This window comes from Phodopus roborovskii, unplaced genomic scaffold (genome assembly GCF_943737965.1).
Source record: "Phodopus roborovskii unplaced genomic scaffold, PHOROB, whole genome shotgun sequence".
In the NCBI taxonomy this organism is placed as follows: Eukaryota; Metazoa; Chordata; class Mammalia; order Rodentia; family Cricetidae; genus Phodopus; species Phodopus roborovskii.
This window is the reverse complement of record NW_026126691.1, coordinates 2940815-2962138: the sequence shown is the minus strand read 5'-3', so window position 1 is coordinate 2962138 and position 21324 is coordinate 2940815. Positions and strand designations below refer to the sequence as shown.

General features: G+C 39.6%; 1 protein-coding gene across 2 annotated transcripts in view; it reads left to right on the top strand.

The window, feature by feature from the left end:
* Nucleotides 1–21324, top strand: part of Samd8 (sterile alpha motif domain containing 8) — a 48452-nt gene that overhangs the window by 13116 nt on the left and 14012 nt on the right. For both annotated transcript variants that reach the window (XM_051174799.1, XM_051174800.1), the window contains exons 2-3: nucleotides 15323–15915; nucleotides 20484–20579. In XM_051174799.1, coding sequence (XP_051030756.1) covers nucleotides 15323–15915; nucleotides 20484–20579 — 689 coding nt within the window. The remainder of the gene's footprint in view (nucleotides 1–15322; nucleotides 15916–20483; nucleotides 20580–21324) is intronic.

Here is a 21324-nt window from a genome sequence, read left to right as displayed (position 1 = left end):
AGTATCCAAAAAGGCCAGAAGAGGGGGTTGAATCTCCTGGAACAAGTTGCAGATGATTTCTGAGGTGCCATATAGATCTGTGTTCTCTGGAGGAGCCACTAGTGTTGTAGTGCTGTGTCCCCCCCCCCACCCCCCACAGGGTTTTTCTGTGTTGCCCTAGATGTCCTGAAACTCTGTGTATTAGGCTGGCCTTGACTTCAGGGATCCGCCTGCCTCTGCATTCTAAATTGTGGGGTTAAAGGTGTGCACCACCATGCTTAGTGAAATTGTTTCTAAAGCTCATTATGTCATCATCTTTCTCAAAATATTCTGTGCGTCTCATGGTCCTTAATTTGGTAGTGTTTTCTATGACTAGCCCCAATTTGTAGTTTATATGCTTCGTGTTTTTGAGACAGTCTCACTATGCAGCCTTGGTTAGCCTGGAACTCACTGTGTCAACCTGGCTAACCTTGAACTCATAGATATCCACCCTCTTCTGCCCCCAGAGTATTCGGATTAAAGATGAGCACCACCAAGCCTTGTGTAGATGGTCTGTTTAGTCCTAGTACTCCTCTGTGCTTTTTGGTTGTAACTGGTCCCACAGTTCACTACCTTCCTGTTTTTGCTCACACAGTTTCCTTGGTGTCCTTTACTTCTCCATCTCCACAGGCTTTGCTCAAATGACACTTTAGTGACTTCTTTTATCTTACAACTGGAAATAACTTAGTTAGATTTTTTTTCCATCTCCCTTATGTTCCCAGCTTTTAACAAATTATGTAAATCATCACTTTATTGCTTTGAAATTTGAGGTAATTTTGTAAGAATTCCTTTCACATTTATGTATTTATTTATTGCTCTTTCATAACTCTTTCTGGAGGACCATTTTCATTCATTTAGGCATTTGACTCATTATCTAGTTCAATACTTTGCACATACTGTATGCAGAGTAATATTTCATAGATGAATAAATTTGGCCTGTAAGGGTGTTTACATCTCTGCCTTAGTTTTCAGCACTAGTGTGAAGCAGACTCTTAATAAATACAAAATTGTACAAGACAAGTGACCCTACAGTCCTTATTCTGCTGATAACTAGAAAATATTTGGACTGAAGCTCTTGGTTCACAAGGCTGAGCAGTGTAGTGGGTAAGAATATGCTGGGCCTGAAGCCTTTATTTGTATTGTTTATGGGTTTAAATGGTCTTGGGTAAATTGGTTGTCTCATCTATAAAATGGAGGTGTCAGTAATGTCTGCTTTATGGGACTGCTGCAAGGATTATTTGAACGTGAGATTAAAGCACTTAGAAGCATCTGTGGCTTGCATGTCATGTTGTCTGTGCTGTGTTGTGCATGCCGTGCCCAGATACTCTGTTACCTATAGGTCCCTGCCCTCTTCTATTGGCTTTGATAAGTGAGGTCACAGTTCTCATCCTATCGTGGAGATATAAAAGGTTGAATAAATAAGTACTCTTCAGACTTTTAACTCAGAAAGCATTACGTGGTGACACCAAGGCTCAACATGTACCTTTGTCACTTTCATCAACATGAAAACAATGTTATTTGCTCTTCCCCATTCATTGTTTATGCTGGCTCTTTGGAGCTAGGATCCCAACTGTTACAAAGAATGACTAATAATTCTAAAATATGAGTTCTTCACAAAGATGGTGAAGTTGTGAAGGAATGACAGGACAGTGGATACCTGTACTGGGGTAGTAATTTCGGTTTCACTAAGAGGTAATGAGTGTGGTATAGAAGCTAGTGGATGATAAGGATGACTTTGTATATTTGAATTCTTTACCATCTTGTTACCATTTTTGGTAGTCAAGGCTGCCTTCCAGGTTTAGTACTTGAAAGCTGATCTCTCAAAAGAGTCTTGTGGCTGGTTGCATGAAGAAAAAGACAAATCTGAAAGGAAAGTGAAAAGGGCAGGGCAGGTTAAAACAGCCCTTTCTGCTGTTGTAACTCCTCGGGGATTTCTACTAGAAATAATAAATAACTTACCAATTTGGCATATTTTGAGGAGGCACCTCCTCTCTTCAGTTCCATTTGTATAAAACATGAAAATGGGCAAGCTAAGCTGTATTGTTTATAGACATGTACTTATGTGTTTGTAAAGCTGTAAAAGAAAGGGATATGAGAAAGACGGATTTGTGGTTACTTTAGGAGACATGGAGAAAAGTACAGCTTCTGTATTATGAAAGTTTCAGCCTTTGAAAATTAACAATAATATATTCTCCTCCACATCTCTCTGAAATCTTTGCTTTTGGGCTTCTAAACCAGGTTATGCATGTGATAATGTAGTACAGTACAAACAGCATTTCAGATACGGCAGCTATTTCACTTCACTGAAACTTTGTAACCACTATCAGGTCAGTAGGCCAAGATCCCTAATCAGCTATGCTATTATTCCTGTTACTGTTTTTCCCCTGTAACAACCACAGACTCATCTTTGTAGTGTTTTCTTTTCTTTATCATTTTATTGCCCAAGCACATGTCCACAGCAACATTTCCTTTCTGTATAACAAATTACATAAAATCTACATGCATCTTATCTTATTTTGAGTACACATCTCTTATAGTTCTGAAGATACTAATTTTACCTTTTGGGCTTCTCTGATGTTAAAATCATTGGTCTGATTTGAATCTAGTGGTTTGAATTTATTGTCCATCTATGTAGAGAATGTTTATGGTCTTTACAGATAGTAGAAAAATGTTTCTTTTTTTTCTGAGACAGGGTTTCTCTGTGTAACAGCCCTAGCTGTCCTGGAACTAGCTTTGTAGACCAGGCTGGCCTCGAACTCACAGAGATCTACCTGCCTCTGCCTTCCTAGTGCTAGGATTAAAGGCGTGTGCCTCTGCTGCCAGACAAAAATGGTTCATTTTATACCACCTGCTATAAGTAAGTAAAGGTCAAAATAAAGCCATAAATGTCTATAACCTTACCTTTCATGCAGGACAACCAGGGGTTCAGTGTTATCCTGATCTATGTGAGACCCTGCCTCAAAAAGAAATAAAGAAAAAGACATGTTTTAAAGATGTATTTCATTGTTTTTAATTGTGAATGTGAGCGCATGCATACATGCATGTATGTGTATGTATGTATGTATTTATGTGCAGTGACTGTGGAGCCAGAGGCCTCAGGACACCTGGATGGAGCTGGAATTATAAGGATTTGTGAGCTGCCCAGTATGGGTGTTGGGAACTGAACTTAGGTCCTTTGGAAGAAGAGCAAGTGCTTTTAACTACTGAGCTGTCTCTCCAGTCCAGAGCTAAATGTTATAAACACTTCATATGGGTAGTTATACAAATCTTTACCTTATTGTCCAAGGTGTGTATTTGTGACCAACTGCTGACCATCACAGCACAGTGAATAACTAGGTAAATCGAGATTGTAGGTCATTCTATAGAATTGTGCCAAACTGAACATTTGTACAGCACAGTGAATAACTAGGTAAATCGAGATTGTAGGTCATTCTATAGAATTGTGCCAAACTGAATATATGTTTGACCCCTGCCGCTCCAAAAAAGAGGTGAATTATTCTGTATTAAAGATTTGTACTCACCAGGTGCACGCCTTTAATCCCAGGCAGAGGCAGGCGGATGTTTGTGAGTTCGAGGCCAGCCTGGGCTACAGAGTGAGTGCTAGGATAGGCTCCAGAGCTACACAGAGAAACCCAAGTGTTAACCCAATGTAATTCATAACTCTAACCTGTATCCTGAGAGGAAAACAGATAGGAAAGACAATTATAGATAAGAGGTTGTTTTTTGTTTTTTAACCGCACTTAGAGTCTTGCTGTGTAGTACAGGCTTGTCTCAAATTCACAGTCTCCAGCTTCTCCCAAATGCTGGCTTACAGCCATATGCCAGCCACCATGCCCAGAGGAAGTTGTCATTATTGTTATATGCATGCTGAAATATTTATATTTAATGTTATAAGATCTTCATATTAAATAGTTTACCCTCATCCGATCTTACTGTGTAAAACGCATGTGGAAAAAAAAAATGTTTGATTCTTGAATTTGAATCCTTGCCCTGCCAATTTAAGTAGGGAACTCAGTTTTTTGAATTATACTTTTCTGGTCCTTGTTGTCTCATCTATAAAAATGAAGTTAATCTGCCTTGTAAAACTGTTGAGTATTAGAAAAACTGATGTAGCCTTAGAATAATGTCTGCAAATTAATAAATGTAGCTGCTGTTGCTATTCTCACCATTTTTATATTTGTTTTGTAATCTGTTACTTGGGAGATGAAAGAGTGCAAATTATAAAACAGAGGTTCCTGCAGAGAGAGCCCTCTAAGCAAATAGGAAAGATGAAGTGGCTATCAGTGTTAACTGTGAAGTGAGATCCATGTGCACCCTGTCTAATCTGCTGTGTTGTTCATGCTAGGTTATTACTGTTTCTTCCCCTCCCCATTTAACACAGATAGTCAGATGGTTTTGTCTTTGGTACACTGAAGTTAAACTCCCAAGAACCAACACAGAAGAAAATCTGGCACTTCCTGTTACCTTCCCTAGTGTAAATGACAGGCTGAAAAGAAACCTACTAAATATTAGCAAGGATTTACAGGTTTTCAGAGACCTGTTATATCAGTGGTTCTCAACTGGTAGGTCACAACTGCCTTGGTTCACATATCAGATATTATAATTTATAGCAATAACAAAATTGCAGTTATGAAGTAGCAACAAGATAAGTTTATAGTTGTGGTCACCATGATATGAAGAACTATATTAAAGGGTCACAGCATCAGGAAGGTTGAGAACCACTACTTCATACTATAGTTAAGTGCTATGTTGGAGAAGTTGTTCATGTAGGTTATTGAAACAAAACATACCACGCAGAATGCAGAGGTGCATGTATTTGATGAGATGAGAGGAAAGACATCTCTTAGTTTCTCCCAGGTACTGAAAGGAAAAACAAACTTTGCTTTATTTAGTTTTGACCCAGCATCATATATGGACCCAGTCTTAGAATTCAGAAGTCCAAAAAGCTTGTGTGGAATAATTGAGATACTTCAGTGGGTCAAGGTGCTTGCCTCTGAGCCTGATGAGCTGTGTTCCATCCCCAGGATTCTACAAATTGTCCTCTGACCTCTACATGAATGCTGTGATACTTGTGTGCAGGGGTTAGAGGGGCGCTTGCTCTCTTTCTCTTACTTTCCCACTTTCTCTTTCACACACACAACTAAATTGATTTAAAAAAAAAAAAAAGTAAAGGCTCTTTATATTCCATCACAGTACCGTTGCGTGGGATGGAAATCACTTTAAATTTTGAGCTGGGCTACTAGGAATGACTTGTAGAATATGATTTGTACTGTCCTGTTCTGAAGATGGGTGAGACCTTTGTCACAAGCTGTTACTAGAACACCATGGAATTGTTTTGTTTAAAACAAAACACCATTGTAACAGTGGAAGAACAGTTCAATTAGAGAATGAGAAAGTCTTAATTATTTTTCTATTGATGCGATAAGATCCATGACCAAGGCAACTTGTAGGAGAAAGAGTTTATTGGGAGTTCACAGTTTCAGAGGGTGAGTCCATGCTCATTATTGCGAGGAGGAGGGCAGCAGGCAGCAGGCAGGCACTGGGAGTTTATGTCCTATCCTTCAGTAGGGATCAGAGAGGAGGAAACTAGGAATAGTGTGGACTTTGGAAACCTCAAAGCCACATCCAAAGCTTAATTAAAACACAATTTATAAATAGTAAATATCTTCTGAAAAGCACCTCCAGATTCAGAATGGAAATATATATATATATATATATATATATATATATATATATATATATATATATATATATATATATAATCAATACCAGGCCAGCTTCAGCTTCTGTCAGGCCCACACTCAACAACACAGGTCTCCTTAGGTTCTTTACACTCTTCTGTCAAATCTACAAAACTGTTTCCCATAAAGTTGTATTTATTCTAACCTTTTCTCATTTCATCAAGGATGTATATAAGTAAGGGTGTTCACTGCACAAGTATAAGGACCAGCATGCAAATCCTCATCATCCATGTGAAAACCCACACATGGTGAGGGCACCTGTAACTCCTGCCTTATACTGCAGATGGTGCAGAAGGGTCCACTTACTGGGGTTTGCTGGCCAACAGCTTAAGCAATAGCTTTAGTGAGAATCCCTGTCTCAAAGTCGTAAGATGGAAAGTGATAGAGCAGGACACCTAGTATCATTGTCTGGCCTCTGCACACATAGGTGCTTGCACCCATGCACATAATAAATAAATAAGTGCATTACAGAAAATATATTGGACTCAAACTGAAGTTCATGGTGGTATTCACTAGTAACCCTCAAGATGGAGATCAACTTGGGCTGCCCAGGAAGGCCTTGTGTCAGACAACCAGGGCGTTAGGGATCCCATTCCTGTTGGTAGACAGTTGAACTCTCTAATTAGCAGGAACTGAACTATTCTGGTCAGAAAATAAACACACTTAAGAGAGCTGCTGCATAACCAGTGTCCAAGGGAAAGATGAGGACGTGCTGTTTGTTTCATGCTATACAGAACAGTCAGCTGCTTTCATTTATCTGTTATCTGTAACTTGGAATGAAATTTAACTGAGACCCACTGATAGTCTGAATGCAGAAGTGGACTGTTTGTGTTTTGATAAGACAGTATTAACCTTTGATGCTTCATGGTTTGCTCATGACTTCAGAATGTACTTTTAGTTTTCTTCTCAAATTGAAATGCTTCGTTTATATGTATCACTTAACATTTCAGAGCTGGGGATCTATTTTAGGGGCAGAGCTCTTGGTTCTTGGCTAGTGTACACTTTGGGTAAAGGAACAAGTACAAGCTTTACATGCAGTACTTTTAAATGTAGATCGAGATGGGCATGGTGATCCTAGCACTGCAGCACTCACAGTGAGTTTGCATAGCAAGAGTCAGGCCAGCCAAGGCCACATAGTGAGGCCAAAAAAGTGAATCAATGATGTCAGATCTCTGAGTTCAAGGCCAGCCTGGTTTACAGAGGGAGTTTCAGGACAGACTCCAAAGCTACAGAGAAACCTTGCCTCAAAAAATATATATACATACATAAATAAATAAAAATAAAGAAAATGTATAGGTGAGGAATATAATTAATAGTTTCATAGGTTATAATTTTATAGTTCTTTTTTTATTTAGCAACACTCTTACTTTACATATCAATCTCTCCCCTTCCCTCTCCCTTCCATCATCCCACCCCCCACAACCCACAACCCCCCTCAACCCATTCCCCAAGTGAGGCCTTCCATGGGGATCATCAAAGTCTGTCACTTCTTTTAGGGGAGGGCCTAGGCCCTGTATCTGGGCTGAAAAAGGATCCCTTTATGGGAAATGGGCTCCCACAGTCTATTTGTGGAAATACTGGTTCCACTGTTAGAGGTCCTATAGACTGCCCAGGCCTCCTGACTGGCACCCACATTCGAGGGCTTGTTTTGGGCAATGCTGCTTCCCCAGCTTTATGACTGGGGTCCATGTGCTCTCATTAGGTCAGGTCAGCTATGTCTTTGGGTTTCTCCAGCACAGTCCTAACTGCTTTGCTTATCTCCTCTCCCTGTCAACAACTGGATTCCAGGAGTATGGCTCAGTGCTTAGCTGGTAATTTTTAAAGTTTTACAATGTTCTTTGAGTATGTATCACTTATGTATATAAACATACAAATACATACATATGCATGCATATATACACATGTTTTTGAGATGAGCTCTCTCACTGAACATGGGAACTTGGAACTTTACTAATTTGGGTAGGCTGGCTGGCCATCTGTCTGCATTCCCAACACTGGGATTACAGACAAAGTACTATTCTCCCTTTCTGCTCTCCTACTCTGGCCTTTTCAAGTGGTTCTTAGATGGATCCTGGGGATCAATTTAAGTGCTCATGGTTGCTTGAAAGCATTTACCAACTGAGCCAGCTCTATATTTGGTTGTATATGTTGTACTTATATGTCAGTCTTTCTAGCCTGACATTAATACTAGAAACCTTTTCGGGTTGTTTGTTCGTTTTTGTTTTTTGTTTTGTTTTGTTTTTGAGATAAAGTCTCACTGGGTAGCCCTGGCTAGCCCCATGTAGGTCAGGCTAGCTGGAACTCACAGAGATCCTTCTGCTTCTGCCTCTGCCTCCGGAGTGCTAACAGCATGGACTAACTGTGTGCGCCACCATGCCGGTATGTCTTTAAATTTGTTTTGAGTTTTTGTATCTTTATTTTCTTGTCATCTCCTTGATTTTGTTGTCAGGAATGAATTCAGAAATACCTTTTCCTTGGAGGGTGTGTAGAGAATTGGTATTTGGTTTTTGTTGCTTGATTTTTTTGTTGATTTTTGGGGGGGGGGGTGAAGTAGGGTTTCTCAGTGTAGCCCTGGCCACCTTGGGACTTGTTCTATATATCAAGCTGGCCTTGCTGGCCTTTATTTGCCTGCCTCTGCCTCCTGAGTCTACCACTGCCCTGGCTGGCACTATTTCTTAATGCTACAATTGACCAGTGAAGCCCTCTGGGCCTGAAATCTTGGTAAGAATATATTACATACTCAGTTTCTTTAAATGTTTTGGTTTTGACATTTACTTAGGGCAGGGAGTGGAGATTGTCATAGCACTCATATGAATGGAGGCCAACAGACAACTGCTCTCACTTCCCACCTGTGTTACAGGCATCAAACTTAGGTCGTTGGCTTGACCAAAAGTGCCTTCACCCCCACAGCCATAATGCTCCCTTTTAATGAAGTCTGTTCTCATCTCTATTGTTTCCTTTTACTTTGGGATTAGTATCTCCCTCCCCTTTCCCCTCTTCCTCTTTTCCCTCAAAGCAGAGTGGGAGTTTTAGATATTTAAATGAGGTTTATAGATGTTAATTAAGCAGAAGGGCTAGGAGAAAGAGGTGCTGGGTGGGGGGGGAAGCAAGGGTATGGGTCTTCTCTGAGAACCATTTCTCTGTCCTTATAACACTCATTGAGGAGATTTTGGTGAATTTGAAGCAGTTATCAAAGAAATTTGCAAAAAAAAAAAAACAAACAAACAAACAAAAAAAAAAAAACTAAAGGATCACAGTATGGTTTCTGAAGGACATCAGACAGGATTCTAATTGATAAGGTAGAAGTCTAGATCTTAGGATGCCTTTTCTGTAAACAAAGTTAACAGACATGTTTGAAATTCCTAAACTATCAAGGAAAAGGAATGAGACTATATACCAGGGGTCAGACACATTCAGGCTTTATGCCTGGTCATTTGTGACTTTAACATAAAATATCTGTATGTGAAAGGGATATTATCTATCAGTAGCTTTTACAGCCAGTAGTAATTGTACTAGATTCTTGCTTCTCAGTAAGCAGGAGATTTCAATAAGACTTAAGTATGAGAGACTTCTTTTCTATCCCACATAATTTTCCTTGCCTTTCTATTCTGCCTTATCTCCCCCCCCCCCCCTTCAGGCAGGCTCTCACTATGTAACACTGGCTGGCTTGGAACTCACTGTGTGGACCAGGCTGGCCCGATGTCACAGAGGTCCCCCTGCACCTGTCTCAAGCATTGAGATTAAAGCCATGCCTGGCCGATCCTTTTGATGTTTTTTATCTGTAATTTCTTCCATGTATATAGATTGGAGGGAGTTGTCCTTTGAAGGGAGTCACCAGTGCTTCAGGAGGATTGTGGGTGAGAAAGTAATGTCAAGAGAGTCAGAGAAGGCCTGGTGGTGGTGGTGGTACACGCCTTTAATCCTGGCAGAGGCAAGTAGATCTCTGTGAGTTAGAGGCCAGCCTGGTCTACAGAGCAAGTTCCTGGACAACCAAGGCTGCACAGAGAGACATTGTCGTGAAAGGGGCCGAGGGTTAGAGAAGGAGACTCAGTTCCAGTCTGTCACTTACAGCAAGCAGCCCAAGGAGTTCCCCAAATCTTTTAGGGAGTTGAACTCAGGCCAAATTGGGGTTAGTGGTGTCTCATGGTCTCAGGGGGAGGTCCTGTGAAGCAGCTCCCAGATGTTTAAGGGTTGTTTTATTTTAATCTTATGTGTGCGCGCACATAGGCATCTGTCTGGGGTGTGCACACACGAGTTCAGGTGCTGGTGGAGAGCATCAGATTCCTAGAGCTGGAGCTAGAGGCAGCTGTGAGCCACCTGACATGGAATCTTTGGTCCTTTATAAGGGCATTATGTACCCCTAACCACTGAGCCTTTTCTCCAACCTCCACATTTAGGAATTAAACTTAGATTGTTTTTATTTTATGTGAATGGGTGTTGTACCTGTAAGCATGCCTGTGTACTATGTGTGTGCCTGGTGCCCATGAGAACCAGAAGAGGATGTCAGATCTGGAATTTGAGTTACAAATGTTTATGAGAGGCCATATGAGTGCTGAGACCCGACTGTGAATGCTGCAAGTGTGCTTAACTGTGGTGCTGTCTCTCCAATCTCAGATGTGGGGGTTTTATTAAAAGATTTTCCACATAGGTTTCAAACAAGGTGGGCCTGGGAAGAAAAGTAGGACACACCAGAGACCTGGGTTCGGGCTTCTCTCAGGGAGTGGCCTAATTCTCTCCTTATCTAGTCCCTGAGGGAAAAGACACAGCCTCACAATACAGTGGGGTTCTCCCTGAACTCATCATAAACCTCAGACTGTCCCAAATTCTAGATCTTCCTGACTCATCCTCCTCAGTGCTGGGTGATAGGCCTCTTCCAGCATGCCTGTTTCTATTTAACATGTTGAAATGTATAATACAGCTGTCATAATTATATAAATTTCCTTTTTACCTTCTAGTTCTGTTATCTCTGTCAGTTCTGGTCAATTTGCATTGTTATTTTTACCCCCATGGATTATAATGTCTTGCTTTTGGATTCTAGATACCTTTATATTCTTACATAGCCTATAACTTAGAAGATGCATTTAAGATTTGTGAAGCTAGACCAGAGAAAGGTGTGGCCTAAGGTAATTTTTCTCATTTGCAACAAAATGACATTTGGGGGGGGGTACAAACAATTCTTTTGTTTCTTGAGAGAGGATTCCAGTACACCATAGTTTTCTAGACCAGGTCTAGACCAGTCTCTCTATGTAACTGTGGCTGGTCTGGAACTTGTCAGGGTGTTCTGTGTTGCAAGGGTTGGTTGAAGAAAGAGGTCACTCCAAGATGAAAATGTAAGGCCCATGTGGCAGCAGTAAGGCCCAGCCTCTTATGAATTGAACTCTGAACAGTTGTACCAACGCATATTTATTGATTATTACACATCAAGGTCCTATCTAATCTATATGTCTCTCTAAATTAGGAGACTTTAGTCCTTTAATTTTGTACTGTTATAGTGTACAATAATCCAAGAGCCTCGGGTGTGCCAGAGGTGTCTTGTGACCAAAGTCATTTGAAGGCTGCAATGCCCCTCAGAAAAACAGTTCTACAAATCACAGAAACGATCACTGTTTTCCACAATGATTCTTCAAGGTCAGAGTACATCTAGAAAACAACTATTCACTGTAATGTTTATCCTAGATACAGTGAAAACTATCCTTCCTAATGTCTACCCCAGATACAGAGACTCTACTAAATTCCTACAACAGGAACTTGCTATATGGGCCAAGCTGACCTTGAATCCCTGAGATCCACTTGCCTCTGTTGGTAAGTGCTAGGATTAATGCATATGCCACCATCATTCCTGGAAGATTTCATTTCATTTTGTTTTGTTTTGTTTTGTTTTTTTTGAGACAGGTTTCTCTCTGTAGCTTTGGCCTGTCCTGAAACTGTAGAATCCCAGCTCCCAGTTAGATTTGATCTTTTTTTTTTTTTTTTTTTAAGGAGAATATCTTACAGTTATCACTGACCAAAACCAAAGCAACTTGGGGGAGGGAGAGGAAGAGTTTATTTGGCTTACTTTTCCATATCACTGTTCATCACTAGAGGAAGTCAGGACAGGAACCTGGAGGCAGGAGATGATGCAGAGTCCATGGAGGATTGCTCAGTCTGTTTTCTTTCAGAACCCCAGGATTACCAGCCCAGGGATGACCCCATTCAAAATGGGCTGGGCATAGTGGTGCATGACTTTAATCCCAGCAGGAAGGAAGGAAGATAGGAAGGAAGATGCTCTATAGGCTTGCCTACAACTCAGTCTTACAGAGGCATTTTCTCAATTGGGGTTCCCTCCTCTCAGGTGACTCTAGCATGTGTCAAGTTAGATAAAATTAGACAGCACAGAGGGTCCCACTCACTATGTAGTCCCAGATAAATTCTCTCTGTGTGGTCCACTCAGGCCTTGAACTCACTATAATCTTGGCTTAGTCTCCAGAGTGATGAGGTTATGGGTATGTACAACCACAGCTGAGAGCATTATAGGATTTTTACCAGAATCCCTGGTGTCCACTTTCTCTGTGCTGGAAATCCCCTCACCAAGCGATGCTGACTATCCCTGGGAAGTAAGGGGAATTAGCCTTAGTTGAGAACCATGGTTTTGGATTTGATTTTTGCCCCACTGCTGTTGTGTGTTCTTCTAAAGTCCGATGGATTGTGAACTGTTGGTCAGTCTGATTGGAACTGGCTTTGTTGTTGTTGTTCATGTGTGAGCTTAGGGACCCTTTTGGTTGGTCTCTTTTCCATCTTGACAGATATATGTTCTGATGAGTATTCAAGGGAGACCCTCTGTGGATCTCTGCTGTTCTCCCTGAGTGTCACTGTAGTATTCAGCCCCACAAATCCAGCCACCTTGATCTGCTCAGCTCAGCATGTCTGCCTGGCCTCAGCTCACCAAAAAGCTTTCAAGGTAGTAAGCTGAAGTAATGTGAACCCACCACCTTTGCTTACTGTCTCTTAGGAATTTGGCTGATGTCCATAATTTTTAATCTTTTTCACATATTTTATTTATCATTTGATTACTTTAAACCAAAGAGTAAAAATTGTTCTATTTTTATATCTTGGCCAGAAGCTGCAGTCCTACTGGTAATTCATATGAATCAATTATTAGTTAAAATGGAAAGCATCCTTGAACATTTACTGACCAAAATTCATTTTATTGATTTGTATAAAGCCAGTGTCTGTCATGTCCTTTGTCCAAAGTTTTCTGTTCCCTGGAATTCCTGTAATACAACACGACTATTAAATGGACCCTGATGCTTACTGTCATTTTTAATATTCCTCTTTAATACAAGTTCTCACAGTTGGAGCTAAGTACTGGTTACTGTGGCTCTGTAACTATTATGTAGTGGCACACAATTAAAGGGCATGCTCTAACCTGATGAGGCAGAGCAGTGAAATGTGTCATGCTTTTAAGGTATTCCCACAGCAAGCTCAAAGGCTTTCTAGGAGGCTTCTGTGTTATAAGTCCTGTTGTCTAGTGACTAAAGCATGGGTGTCAAAGCCAGTTAGTTAGCTTGATTGAAGTGGAAAGAACTGGTGAGTGAAATGTGAAAAAGAAGAATTGTTTTGCTCAGAGTATAAGATGAAACTATACTAAAGAATAATGCTCCAAGGATGGGAGTGACTTGGAACCCGCCAGTGGTAAGCTATTAGACAATGGGGAATGGAGAAGAATTGAGATAAAATGGAGAATTTTGCTTATTGTTGATGAGGTTTGCTACTTGGTAACTGTGGCTGAGTTTATAACATGTCTCGTTAGGTATCCAAGTTTGATGATTTAGTCAGAGCATACCAGGGGGAAAGGAAAGTACAGATTTAGCAGAAAGGGTGAAACTATTTAGTAATGAATGTAAACTCAAACATTGTAAAACCATAGTTTAATGGAATTTTACATATGCTACATGTACTTTGAAGCACACTTAAAATGCAAACTCCTTGTAGATGGATGTTAATTTTCTAAGATTGGAATAAAAATGTGGGTTGATAATGAAATACACTTTAAGCTTTTTAAAAATGAGGATTGCCTTTTTATTATCAAGACAAAATCCTTAATGATGGACATTTTCATCTTTGGGTGAATATCATCAACTCTAATTCCTGAATACTTTTGAATGATATGAGTGAACTTATTAGTTAAGATATCTGCTTTTGTTCAGTAATGTCACGTCTTTATGACAAGTGTTTGTGTGGAAAGGAAAGGCTATGTAACATTACCTACCTTTTTAATTTCCTTAGCCTAAAGAAGCTGGAAAGTTTTTCTTACTCCAGATTGTGGGCTATGAAGCCATGATAAGGCTTACATCGGGAGACTAGAGTATCATCTGTGTGGGGGAGAGAAAGACATGTCATTTCAGGCATTGTGGAGAACCTTCATCCTGGAGGATATTCATTTGTACTAAAGTTTTGACTTGCTTTTTAAAGCAAACTGTATAGCTTAATTAACTTTCACAAAAGAAGCATATAACTCATACTTGCCCAGAACAATTTACTGCAGCTGTTTTTTAAAAACTAGATATTTATTGCATCATTGTGGATTTTTTTTTTTAAAAAAATGCCTGTCCTGTTTTTAAACATTATTCAAAAGGAAATATAGTGACTTATTAGAAATCCAGAAAACCCACGGGCTTTAACAGATAAGGAAGTAGACACATGAGAAGTAGTTTTTTGTTATCCTTTGTTTTTCCATATTAGCCTATGTTTCCTATATATCTGATCAAGTTGGTATATTTATAAACTTGAAATAGTCCTGGGTTTTACAAAAGAAGATTAATAGCTGAGTAGGATCAAAATAGCAAAAATTATCAGTACTTTTAAAAACAGTGTACTAAGTAGCCTTTTATACTAGTATGTATGAATATATTGAAGTGATAGTTTTCTTTTAAAACTGACCACTAACTCCCAGAAGAACCTTTTCATTCTGTGTTGGGACCTAGTAGGAACTTAGTCCAGTTTATAGTTATTTTAAAATCTTTTTATCTGTTGGCTAAATTATTCCATCTATAGTAGATAGAAATATACAAATCTAAAGTTATGTAAGTTGTGTATTCTTTTCCACCACAAGTGAGGGAAAATTTTTCTCACCAACACAGCAATTTCAGAGATTTAATTTTTCTCATGTCTTATAGATTTCATTTTATAAAAAGTGTTAAAATGGGATTTTTTTTCTCTTCCTCCATTTTTCTCATTAGTAATCTTTTGAAGTGATCGTTGTTGACATGTTGTGGAAACGCCATTTGTAAAATACTTTATTCTAAAGTGTTAAAGTTGAGATATAGCTCAGGGTAGATCACTTGCCTTACCCTGTGTGAGTTCTGGGTTCAACAATGTCCTTCATGAAACCAAAACAGCCACCATCAGATGTTAATCTGTTGAAGTCACTTATTACCGGATAAATTTTGTTTTTGACTATGGGAGCTACTGGGGGCAGCTTAGGTACTTTATTGTTTTTGGTATGTGTATTTGCATTTTGTCTTTAATGAAGATGTTGAATGAAATTAAAGTTTTTGTTTTGTTTTCCTGTTTCCCCTTGACAGGCGGTGGAGAAAGAAATGGCAGGCCCCAGTCAACTCTGCATTCGCCGCTGGACTACCAAGCATGTCGCAGTGTGGCTGAAGGGTGAAGGCTTCTTGGAATATGTGGACGTTTTATGCAACAAACACCGGCTTGATGGAATCACATTGCTCACACTGACTGAATATGATCTTCGCTCTCCTCCTCTGGAAATCAAAGTCCTAGGAGACATTAAAAGGTTAATGCTCTCAGTCAGAAAATTGCAGAAAATCCATACTGATGTTTTGGAGGAGATGGGCTACAACAGTGACAGTCCTATGAGTCCCATGACTCCATTCATCAGTGCTCTTCAGAGTGCAGACTGGCTCTGTAATGGAGAACCCACACACGACTGTGACGGACCCATCACTGACTTGAATTCTGATCAGTACCAATACATGAATGGCAAAAACAAACATTCTGTTCGAAGATTGGACCCAGAGTACTGGAAGACCATACTGAGTTGCATATATGTTTTTATAGTATTCGGGTTTACATCTTTCATTATGGTCATTGTTCATGAGCGAGTGCCTGACATGCAGACCTATCCACCACTCCCAGATATATTCTTAGACAGGTAGGTTTTATTTCTAGACATAGATAATTATGTTGTGATGATAGCTGACATGTATATTCCATTTGCCTTGTCTGGTGCCATCAAAGGATGTGCTTTGCCAAGCATGGTGACACACACTTGTACTCTGGAAACTGAGGTAGGTAGACCACAGATTCAAACTCTGGGCAAATTGTAAAGGGTATATTATGTTAGGAGAATGTTTGTAATAGACTTACCTGCCTTTCTTTCTGTTTAGAAATTCTTATTTTAAATGATGAAAAGGGTTCTGCTTTTCTAAAAGTAGCACTAGATGAGTCAAATTTATTTCCAGTAGTACAAATTGATTCAGGGATTGATTTTGTTACTGATACTGAATAAAAGTAAGTAAATAGAAAAAAAAAAAAAAAAGAAGAAGTAGCCAGGGGCTGGAAAGATGGCTCAGCATAGCCGGGTGGTGGCAGCGTATACCTTTACTCCCAGCACTTGGGAGGCAGAGGCAGGCAATCAGGTCTCTGTGAGTTTGGGGCCAGCCTGGTCTACAGAGTTTTAAGACAGGCTTCAAAGCCACAGAGAAACCCTGTCTTAAAAAACCAAAAAATAAAAAGAGAGATGGCTCAGCAGTTAAGAGCACTGGATGTTCTTTCAGAGGACAATTCCCAGTTGCATGTCTTTAATCTCAGCACTCAGCAAGCAGATGAGTTTGAGGCCAGTCTGGTCTATAAAGCAAATTCCAGAACAGTTAGGGCTACAAAGAGAAGCACTATCTTGAAAAACCAAAAATAAATAAACATTGTATGGTATGAAAAACAAGAAAAGAACAGTAAGTAACAACTTTTGTTAGCTAAGTATCACCTTGTTTTCCATGCTGGTTATTGAGCCCAGGGCCAATTCCATATTGGGTAAGTGCTCTACCACCAAGCTCAATCTGTAAGCTGTCATGTGGAGACACAACCTATTATAGGTAATAGTATTCTGGTTACTACTCAGCCTTCTCACCTCCTACAGTATACTCAGTACACTATTCCTCCTGCTTATAAAAGGGGGGGGGGCAGAATTGAGGAAAATAATATATGACAAGAAATAATGGGTGTGAAGTGAAGCTGTAAGTCTGAATCTGTCAGTGTGCAGTTGATTCAGGCAAGTTATTAGTGGATGTTGAAACCCATTTGATGGAAAGCCGCTGAGCAGCAGCATATTCACATGATTGAAGTCTCATCTTCCACATTACTTAATTGCAGAGGAAACAGGTACTTTTACAGTGATGGGAGTGACAGAGATTATCTCAACCACATGGTCAGATCCATCACAGTGGAAACTGACAGTGTGCACTGGATTTAATATTCAAAGCATCACCTCAGTAGTAATCTTGCCCTCAGAAAATTTCAACCTAAGGCTGATTACGTGGAAATAGTCAGACGCACAAAAAGGAGCTTTCTACATGATGGCTCATCTAGAGTCTCCGATGTCAGTGTCATAGTAAACAAAACCCAGGGATTGTGAGGGAAATTGAAGGGACACCAATTACATACATGGTAACTAGATCCTAATCAGGAAATTTAGTTGTAAAGGATGTGTTGAGGATAGTTAGAGAGTGTGAATGTGGATTGCATATTAAATGATGATGCAAAGTCAATGCAGCCGTTGTCAGGGTCTGAATCTGAAGGTCCATCCTTAATCTCCGAGATACATGTAGTTAGGGAGGAGGTGTATCTGTAACTTAGTCGGGAGGACTCTAAAATGTGTGAAATGAAGCAAATATGACAAAAACATTAAATATAAATAATTGAATGATTTAAGTGAAGAGTATTAAGTAATTGTTTTTGTAAATTTTTTTCAGAAGGATCAGGGTTTTTTCAAATATACTAGTGATGGGAGGAAATGGGGGTTGGAGACAATCAGATCTTTGCTGTAAGGTCAGTGAAGAATTACAAAGAAATGGGGTTGGTGCTTGATCACAGGTCTTTGGTGTGTTTGCATGAGGCTGTATTGTAGGGTGTTGTACTAACTGTAGGGGTGGATGACCTGGGATTTAGTTTATAGTTTAGTTTAGTTTAGTTTATTAGTAACAAAAAGGTTCAGGTTATAACAGCAAGTAATGGTTGCTGTGGTAGGGCAAAGGGAAAGATGATAGGAAGAGAAATAAAAGTAGAAGGGATCAAGAATACCATTTTATGCCATTATAACAGAAGGAATAATGGGGAATGGGGAAGGATGGAAAAGAGATCTAGAAAATTATAAGAAGTTTTACAGGAAGGAGTTTTATCATGATTTTTGTATGACTATAAGCTTATATTGAGTAAAAGCTAAAGCAGCTGTTCTTAAGCAAAATTATGAAAAAAAAGTGTATATGAGACTTGTATAAAGGAAGTAGGTATGTGTGTGTGTTAGGTGAGTGTACATGCACTTGTGTGTTGAGTATGTGTGTGTTAGATGAGTGTGTTACTAAAAGATGTAATGTGGGATAAAATAGCATAAAATTGAGAAACAGTAATTAGGTTTAGTTTTGGGAAGAAGTATGTCCTAAGTATGCAAAATTTAACTTTGTATGTACGTATGTATTTCTTGTTGAGTGCAGGGTCTCACTATGTATCCCTAATTGTCCTTGAACTCTTTCTGTACACCAGACTGGTCTCCAACTTGGAGATCCACCCGCCTTTGCCTCCTGAGTACTGGGAACAAAGGTGTTTGCTACCATGCCTGACTTATATGTTTTATTATTGTCGTTATTGTTGTTGTTGTTGTTGTTGTTTTTGAGACAGGGTTTCTCTGTGTAGCTTTGGAGCCTGTCCTGGAACTCACTCTGTAGACCAGGCTGGCCTCAAACTCAGAGATCTGCCTCCCGAGTGCTGGGATTAAAGGCGTGTGCCACCACCGCCCAGCTATGTATATTATTTTTAAAGTGTTTTTTTAAAGGGTGTCATGGCACATGCCTTTGGTCCTAGCAAATCATACATTTGCTGATAATATATCATAAATTTATTTTTAGAAAATTCTTTTGATATGCGTATAATTTTATTATTATTATTATTAAAATTGAGAAGACAAATTACATAATAAAATTTTACATTTAAAAAATTAAATATTTGCTAAATATTTGCTACTTGTGGATATAGCATCTTATGTGTTTTTGAAAGTTAATATTTTTATTTACTTATTTATAGTCCTCAGTTCTGAGAATATCATTTCATAAATTTGTAATACAAAATGGCAGCTGTTCAGGGCCATTTAGAACTTGTTGGAAATGTTATTCTAAACCTGAGCCAAAATTCATGTAACAATTTTTTTGTTTGTTTCTTTTGAGACAGGGCTTCTCTGTAGCTTTGGCTGTCCTAGAATTCAGTCTGTAGACCAGGCTGGCCTCACACTTACAGAGATACACTTACCTATGACTTCAGAGTGTTGGAACTAAAGGTGTGCACCTGGCCACAGCAGTTTTTAAAGTCAGCCATCATCACATGATAACTTGTTGCTTACGTAATGAGGAGTAGCAAATATGAAAATTGATGATTATATCTGTTTTTATAATGAAAGTAGTGTTTTTTTTTTTTTTTTTTTCTTCTCAGAGCAGAAGAATTTTTATAGTAAAGACACTGAGGTTCATTGAGGTTCATAACAGCGCAGTCTTTGAATCTGGGTTGTTACAGGCAGCATTTGTTGGTGTGGTATGGAGTAATGGTATGCAGTGTGAAATGCATGTTTTATGTTCAGAACCAAGACTGCAGGAAAGTTGCCCAATGCAGTGCAGGGGAGGTGGGCACTGCCAGAAACACCTCAGACTCATTACATGTTGGATGATTAATTGGTTTTTGTTTGTTCTGTAGCCATTATTCTTTTTTTTTTTTTCTTTTCTCTTTTTCAATTTAAATTAGAAACAATCTTGTTTTACATATCAATCCCAGCTCATTTTTTTTCTTTCTTATTTATGTACTAAATTTTGTGCAGATTCTCTTCCTCATTCAGTCCTATAACCCACAGTTTAAGGAATTGGGTGCTGGCTGGAGAGATAGCTCAGAGGTTTCAGAGTGTGTGCTGCTTTTGCAGAAGACTTACACTGATGCCAAGCAGCTCACAGCTGCTATAACTCAAACTCCAAGGACTCTGATGTCCTCTTCTAGCTTACTTTCTGCCTGTATTCACATGTTTGTGCTTGTACACACACACCTAAAAATAAAGTAATTTAAGAAATTGAATGCTGCTGGGAGGTAGTGGTGCACACCTTTAATCCCAGCACTTGGGAGGCAGAGACAGTCGGATCTCTGAGTTTGAGGCCAGCTTGGTCTATAGAGTGAGTTCCAGGATAGGCTCCAAAGAAACCCTATCTTGAACCCCCATTTTGGGGAGACGGTTGAGATTGAATGCTATAGTCTGGGAGAGATGAGTTGTTATTTCTTTACAGAGAACCATTATTGGAAGTCAGTGGCAGCCAGTAGATTCTGATGAGTGTAATAGTTCATGAAGCTGATTTTTAACCCCAGGCACTAATCTGAAAGAGGTAAAATTGTACAGAACAGTTCTGAGGGTGAAGCATTGCTCTGAAAAGGGGTGCATCTGCTGGTCTTCAGCTCCAGAAATAACTTTTTCTGTTGCAGTGTTCCCAGGATCCCGTGGGCCTTCTCCATGACCGAAGTGTGTGGTGTGATTCTGTGCTACATTTGGATCCTAGTTCTTCTTCTTCACAAGCACAGGTATCCCTGATCCTAAAGATTGAAAATGTCTGACTGGTGTCTGTTGTTGAGCATGGTCCTTCCCCTGCGTTGCCCAGGTGCTGCTCTGTGGAACATAGCTTTTTACAAAGGGAAGTTGGGGGTTTGGTTAAGGAAGGTTGCCAGGCCAATATATCTAGTAATATTGTGAGTGTATTTTATAGGGAAAAGGATAGTCAGCCTCGAGCCATTCCTTACTACTCTAGCTTTTGTCTCCTCTTCCTCCTCCTCTTCTTCCTTTCCCTCTTCCTTTTACCTCCTCTTTCTTCTCTTCCTCTCCCTTTCATCTTTCTCCTTTCTTCTTCAGAAACAAACTAGAAATGGTGCTTCTGTAGAAAGATGGAAATGCTCCCAAGGACAGTGTTTGGTTAAGTGTTTGATTGGAGGAGGGACACCCATTAAACAAGACTATCTTGCATGCTCTGCACATCTGAGATGGTGAAGCTGCTAAATGGGGAGAGTGCTTCTTGGCACTTTCTCCAAGAAATACCAAGGGAAAACTTTAAATTATTATTATAAATAAAAACAACAGCTGGATGTTGGTGGTGCATGCCTTTAGTCCCAACACTCGGGAGACAGGGACAGGTGGATCTCTATTAGTTCAAGGTTAACCCATCTACAGAGTGAGTTCCAGGGCAGCAAAGGCTGTTATACAGAGAAATCCTGTCTTGAAAAACCAATAAATAACCAACCAAACAAATAAATAAATGAGCAAACAAATAATAGC